This window comes from Phaseolus vulgaris, chromosome 4 (genome assembly GCF_000499845.2).
Source record: "Phaseolus vulgaris cultivar G19833 chromosome 4, P. vulgaris v2.0, whole genome shotgun sequence".
Taxonomy (NCBI): domain Eukaryota; kingdom Viridiplantae; phylum Streptophyta; class Magnoliopsida; order Fabales; family Fabaceae; genus Phaseolus; species Phaseolus vulgaris.
In genome coordinates, this window is record NC_023756.2 from 17089439 (window position 1) to 17095997 (window position 6559).

At 53.3% G+C, this 6559-nt stretch overlaps 2 protein-coding genes across 2 annotated transcripts; both read right to left on the reverse strand.

Moving 5' to 3' along the window:
• Positions 1-2025: 2025 nt before the first annotated feature.
• On the reverse strand, positions 2026-2739 carry LOC137838387 (uncharacterized). The gene has a single exon (XM_068647631.1). The coding sequence runs from the start codon at positions 2737-2739 to the stop codon at positions 2026-2028; it is 714 nt and encodes a 237-aa protein (XP_068503732.1).
• Positions 2740-4476: 1737 nt separating this feature from the next.
• Positions 4477-6161, reverse strand: LOC137838388 (uncharacterized). Its single transcript, XM_068647632.1, has 2 exons — positions 4871-6161; positions 4477-4703 (listed from the first exon to the last, which is right to left on the reverse strand). Exons 1-2 carry the CDS (start codon positions 6159-6161, stop codon positions 4477-4479), a joined length of 1518 nt encoding a protein of 505 aa, XP_068503733.1.
• Positions 6162-6559: the final 398 nt, after the last annotated feature.

The window sequence follows — 6559 nt, forward strand, 5'->3', positions numbered from 1 at the left end:
CTGGAACTCTCGAAAAGTACATATGTATGAGTCACTGCCCTAGAAACTTCGGCCTTTATTGCTTTCTATTTGTGCATGTCTTGCTTCATGGTGTCTCTGACACATTTATCTCCCTTGGTGTAGGTTCGAAAATAAACCAAGAGAGGAGGACACGACTTACCCGAGCTCTGCGGGCTGGGATCAGGGCTTCGTCTTCCTCCAGTGCTGACTCCGATGGCCACTGTGAAGTGGCTTATTTGTTTTTTGCATGAGTTGTAATATTTGCCCTAACCGCATTACGCCCATTTGTATCGAACATTGCTTGTAACATCAACTTTTCTATACCATACTTGATTTTTTGCAACGCCGCTTTACTTTGCATACGTTTCGTATATTGTGCGCTTTTCCTTCTTCATGTTCCTCAACGGCGCCTGTACTCAGGCGACACCTGTCTTCTTGGCGACGCCTTCTCTCTTGGCGGCCCCTTCTCTCTTGGCGACGCCTTCTTTCTTGGCGACGCCTTTCTTCTTGGCAACACCTTCTCTCTTGGCGACGCCTTCACCTAGGCGACGCCTTCTCTCTCGGTGACGCCTTCTCTCTCGGCGACGCCTTGACTTGGCGACGCCTCACACTACTTCAAACGGAGAAAAGTAAAGGCTGAAAACCAAGGCACGGCTTTTTCTCAAACTTGTTTTTTCTTTTATTCGGGTGACCTCATTAAAAAACCCCCGAGAGGGAAAAAGAGTGTCCCCTTCAACTAAATTGTTACATGGCTGCTTACATAAGTCAACTAAAATAAAATTTTAAGTTGGCTGCATTCCAGCTGCGTGGGATGGGACCCCCCTCCAAGGTCTCTAGATTGTACGAACCGTTGCCCTTAGCCTCGGTAATTCTGAAGGGTCCGGTCCACTTGGGAGACAACTTATTCTCCAGCTCGTATGGATGAGCCTTCCTCATAACTAGGTCGCCAATCTGAAACTGCCGCGGCTTTACCTTAGAGCTGTATTGTCGCTCTACTCTTCTCTTCACTGCTTCGGCCTTTATTCTGGCTTCCTCCCTGGCTTCGTCCAGTAGGTCTAGGTTCACCCGCCTTTCTTCGTTGGATTCTTCCGCCACGAAGTTTTGGAAACGTGGTGAGCTTTCGTGAATCTCAACTAGGATCATCGCGTCCGACCCATACACCAAGCTGAAAGGCGTCTCCATGGTGGAAGATTGGGGCGTGGTGTGGTATGCCCACACGATCCTTGGCACCTCCTCCGCCCACGCTCCTTTGGCCTTTTCCAGCATTCTCTTTAGCCCTCTCAGCAAAACTCTGTTTGCTGACTCTACCTGCCCATTAGTCTGGGGGTGTTCAACTGATGCGAACACCTGCTTGATGCCTACTTCAACAAATAGGTTTCTCAACTGCTGACTGGTGAACTGGGTTCCATTATCGGATATCAGCCGCCTAGGTACGCCGAAACGACACACAATATTCTTCCACACAAAGTGTTGGACTTTGTGCGCAGTGATCTGGGCCACGGGCTCCGCCTCTATCCACTTGGTGAAGTACTCGATGGCGACGATCAAGTACTTCATCTGCCTTATCGCCAACGGAAACGGGCCTAGGATGTCGATCCCCCAGGTATGGAAAGGCCATGGGCTGTATATGGATCGCAGCTCCTCTAGCGGTGCCTTGTGCGAGTCTGCGTGTTTTTGGCATTGCTTACAACACTGGGCGTGTCGCACGCAATCTTCCTTTACTGTTGGCCAATAAAACCCTGCGCGCACCACCTTAGAAGCTAAGGACCTTCCGCCTACATGGCTCCCACAAACGCCTTTGTGGAGCTCCGTCATTATTCTGGTACACTCGTCGCCGCTTACGCATGTTAAGATAGGGTGAGTGAAACCGTGTCTGAACAACACTCCGTCTATCAGGGTGTACCTTGCCGCATTTCTCTTAACCTTCTAGCCTTCTTCAGGCTCCACTGGGAGAACCCCATCCGCCAGGTACCGCCTGTATGGGGACATCCAGGTGTCTCCTTCGGCTAAAACATGTATCTGCGCTCACCTCCCTCCTTCGGGCGTGTCCGTGTATACACTAATGTGAGGTGCCTTCAACGTATCCTGAGTCAAGGAACGATGACTTCTTGGCCTTCCTCTCGCGGCGCTTATGTGGAGGACATCCACCCTATTATCCTCTATGAATTTCCTCGGAGCCTTAAGCGTCTCTTGGATTACAGTCATCTGCCTGCCCCCCTTGCCTGAGCTGGCCAGCTTGGCGAGCAGGTCAGCTCTAGCATTCTGCTCCCTTGGGACATGCACCAGTTCAAGAGCACTGAAGGCTCCTCTTAGCGATTCGACGTACCTTAAATATGCTGCCATCTGCGGGTCTTTCACCTGAAACTCACCCAACACTTGCCCTGTAACTAGTTGAGAGTCACTCTTCACTAAGAGGTTCCGCGCGCCCATCTCTTTGGCTAAAAGCATTCCTGCAATCAGGGCTTCATACTCAGCCTGATTATTGCTAGCTTTAAAAGCGAAGCGTAGGGCCTGCTCGATCAGTACACCGTCTGGTCCTTCCAAGACTATTCCCGCACCACTTCCCTGTTGGTTGGAAGAGCCGTCCACTGAGAGCGACCACTGCGAGCCTGCCTCCACCTCCTGTTTGCCTCCGGGCGAGAGTTCTGCAACGAAATCTGCGTATACCTGCCCTTTGATGGGTCCTCTGGGCTCATACTGGATGTCGAATTCTGAAAGTTCCACCGCCCAGCGCACCATCCTTCCAGCTACATCGGGCTTCTGCAGTACCTTCTGTATGGGGAGGTTGGTCATCACTGCCACCGTGAAGCTGTGGAAGTAATGACGAAGTCTCCTGGCGGAAAACACCACCGCCAGCGCTGCCTTCTCCAATGCCTCGTACCCCATCTCCGCACCTTGTAGGGCCTTGCTTACGAAGTAGATAGGTCTTTGAATCTGGTCTTGTTCTTGGACTAACACAGAGCTGATAGCTCGTTCCGTCACCGTGAAATACAGTCGGAGAGGCACGCCCTCTACCGGTTTGCAGAGGACCGGTGGCGCCGCCAGGTATTCTTTTAGCTTGATGAAAGCCGCTTCGCATTCATCTGTCCATGCGAAACGACTATTCCTCTTAAGGCATTGGAAATATGGGTGCCCCTTCTCTCCTCCGGCAGAAACGAACCTCGAGAGCGCCGCCATCCGCCCCGTCAGCTGCTGTACTTCCTTTACTGACGTCGGGCTACGCATGGCGATGATCGCTGCGCATTTGTCGGGATTCGCCTCTATCCCCCTCTCCGTGAGCATGAAACCTAGGAACCTCCCGGCCTCTACCCCAAAGACACACTTCTCGGGGTTTAGTTTGAGGCGGTACTTGGATATAGTGACGAATAATTCCTCCAGGTCAGCCACATGCTGTGCCCTATCCTTCGACGCCACTACCATATCATCCCCGTAGGCGTATACGTTTCTTCCTAACATAGGTGCTAGGACCTTGTCCATCAGCCTTTGGTAGGTGGCGCCCGCATTTTTCAAGCCGAAAGGCATCACCTTGTAACAATAACTGCTGGTTTCCGTCATGAATGCGGTTTTGCTTTCGCCTCTCGTGTGCATTTTAATCTGGTTGTACCCCGAGAAAGCATCTAGGAAACTTAGCACCTTGCTGCCGGAGGCGCTATCTACTAACGCGTCAATGCTGGGCAGCGGGTACGAGTCCTTCGGGCACGCCTTGTTTAGGTCTGTGAAGTCCACGCACATCCTCCACTTCCCATTTGCCTTCTTTACTAGAACGACGTTGGCTAGCCACACGGGGTATTGGATTTCCCTGATGTGGCCAGCCCTCAACAGCTTCTGCGTTTCTTCGCGTACCACCAGCTGCCTCTCTTCATTGAACTTTCTCCTCCTTTGGCGCACGGGGCGAACCGTGGCGTCCATGCTGAGGTGATGGCATAAGAAATCAGGATCGGTGCCAGGCATGTCCGAGGCAGACCACGCGAAGGCGTCCAAATGGCGTGAGATCACCTCTGCCATCACCTCCTGTTCTTCTTGGCCCAGCAGACGCCCTAGTTTAAACGTCTTGCCGCCAATCTCCCTCTCCACGGCGTTAGCCGCCTGTTGATCCCCGCTATTACCCTGAATGGGCGCCACCTCTTCCACGGGCGCCGTATCGTCGGGTCTCTCCTCCATCGGTGTATCTACCTCGGGCGTCGCCCCCACGGGCGTGGCCTCAACAGGCGTTGACCCGGAGGGCGTTGCCTCTATCATCGTCGCGTCGACACTTGGCGATCGTTCAAACACCATGAACATGCTCTTCTTCGATTTTAAGCTATTTTCATAACACTTCCGCGCTTCCTCCTGATCCGACTTGATAACTATGACCTTGCCGCTAAGGTCTGGTAGCTTCATCTTCATATGACGTGTGGAAGATACCGCATTGAGCCTATTCAGCGCCGGTCTCCCCAACAAGATGTTGTAGGCGGAATGAGCGTTCACGACCAAGTATCATATGCTTTCGGTGCGCGAGGCTTCCCCATCTGTGAATGTCGTCCGCAGTTCCAAGTAGCCTCGGACTTCCACTTGGTTGTCTGCGAACCCATATAGGCAGCCTGTGTAGGGCCTCAGAAGGTCAGGGGACAATCGCAGCTTGTTGAATGTCGACAAGAACATGACGTCTGCTGAGCTTCCCTGATCAACCAAAACCCTATGCACCTTTCTTCCGGCTGTGACGACTGAGATGACAACGGGGTTGTTGTCGTGGGGTACCACATCTCGGAGATCTCCTCTCGTGAACACGAGGTCCGACTCCCATGGCTCACCCGAGATTCTCTCTTCGATTGAATTGACCCCCCTCGCGTATTTCTTCCGCTGGGAGGCGGTGGGTCCCCGCCGGAAAAACCTCCAGCAATGGTGTGGACCTCGCCAAGTACAGGCATCTCGTGTGCTTGCTCCTCTGTCGGTGCCGGAAAGGCGGTCGTGGCGGGTTCTGCGACGTAATCCTTCAGAAACCCGCTCTTCACCAGCTCATCAAGCGGATAACCCAACGAGAGACAGTTGTCAATGTGATGACCGAAAGCCTCGTGGAACTCGCACCAGGAGTCTTTCCGTGGCCCTAACACCTTGTCAGTTTTCGCCGGTCGCCTCAGCCTCTCAACTATATTAGGCACGGCGATCAGGTCCTTCAGCTCCACCACAAAGTTGTACCTCGCCGGTCTTACCCTCTCTCTGACTGGGCGATCCCCTCCTGCTGGACCCCTGGGCTGGGGTTTCCTGGTCTCATAGGGGCGTCTCCCCTCTGGCTTTTTTCTCCCCGTCGTGGTCTCATTGACCCTGACGGGCTGAGCCCGCGTTTGCGCTCTCGGGCGCGAAGGTACCACGCTGGTGCGCTTCTCGCACACCTCTCCTTCAGAGGCGATATGCTCCACCGCCCGATGCCGTATTTCAGCAAAAGTCCTTGGTCGGTTGCGAATAATAGATTCGCAAAAAGGGCCAGGACATACGCCTTTCCTAAAGGCATACACAATCATGGGCTCCTCCGTCGTGCCCACTTTCACCACCTGGGACCCGAACCGGTTGATATACTCCTTCAAACTTTCCCCTTGGTATTGCTTCACATCAAACAGATCGTAAGATACCGGCGGCGGGGCCCTGTTCGCCAGGTATTGCTCTCTAAACAACTGGGACAGCTGTTGGAAAGAGGTGATATGGCCGCTAGGAAGGCTGATAAACCAATCCATGGCCATTCCTGTCAAAGTACTCATGAAGAGCTTGCACCTTGCGGCGTCAGAACCGCCCACTAACACCATTTGTGTGTGGAACGTCGTGAGATGCGCCTCAGGGTCCTCCATCCCAGTGAAAATCGCCTTAGGTCCTGCGAAAGTGTTGGGGATCGGCGCGTCCAGGATCTCCTGCGAGAAGGGAGTAGAGAACTCCCTTGGTGGAGTGAGATGCTCCACCTCTTCGTTCTCGCGCTGCACCTGATTGTTCCTCAGACTCCGACGCAACTCCTCATTCACGCGACGGAGCTCGTCGTTTCTCACATGCGAGGCGTCAAGATCCGCCTGCATGCGTTCTTGCTCTATCTTCGAATCCGCCATATCATCCTGCAGCCCTCGCATTATCTCCAGGACCTGTTGCATGGACATTTCTTCTTCCGCAGCGCGTCCGGTACCTCGTCTAGTGGTGGCCATTCTTCACTGTTTCCTCAAACGCGATCGTGACTTGATAGACTTTTCGAACTTGCGATGGGACCAATGTTTTATATCGGCCCCACGGTGGGCGCCAAATGTTCCGTCCGGTTGACTAGGACGTCTTCGTGCGCGACCTCAATCGTCAGCTAGGGACTCCTTCCCACTGGTTACCTGTGGATTCCTGCAAAAAGAGGACAAAAGGGCGCCCTAGCGACCGTTTGCACTCCGACGCTCAAGTCAGCCAGCAAGAAACACCAAAACTGTGCACCTCCGTCTCTGAGCACCGCGTATGGCACTCTGAAGGTCTTAAAAATGGACTGTGTATTGTGTGTATATTCTCGTTCTGGCAAACAATCTTTCCCTAGTCCCTTGTGCGTAACCTCAAGGCTCGAGCAAGC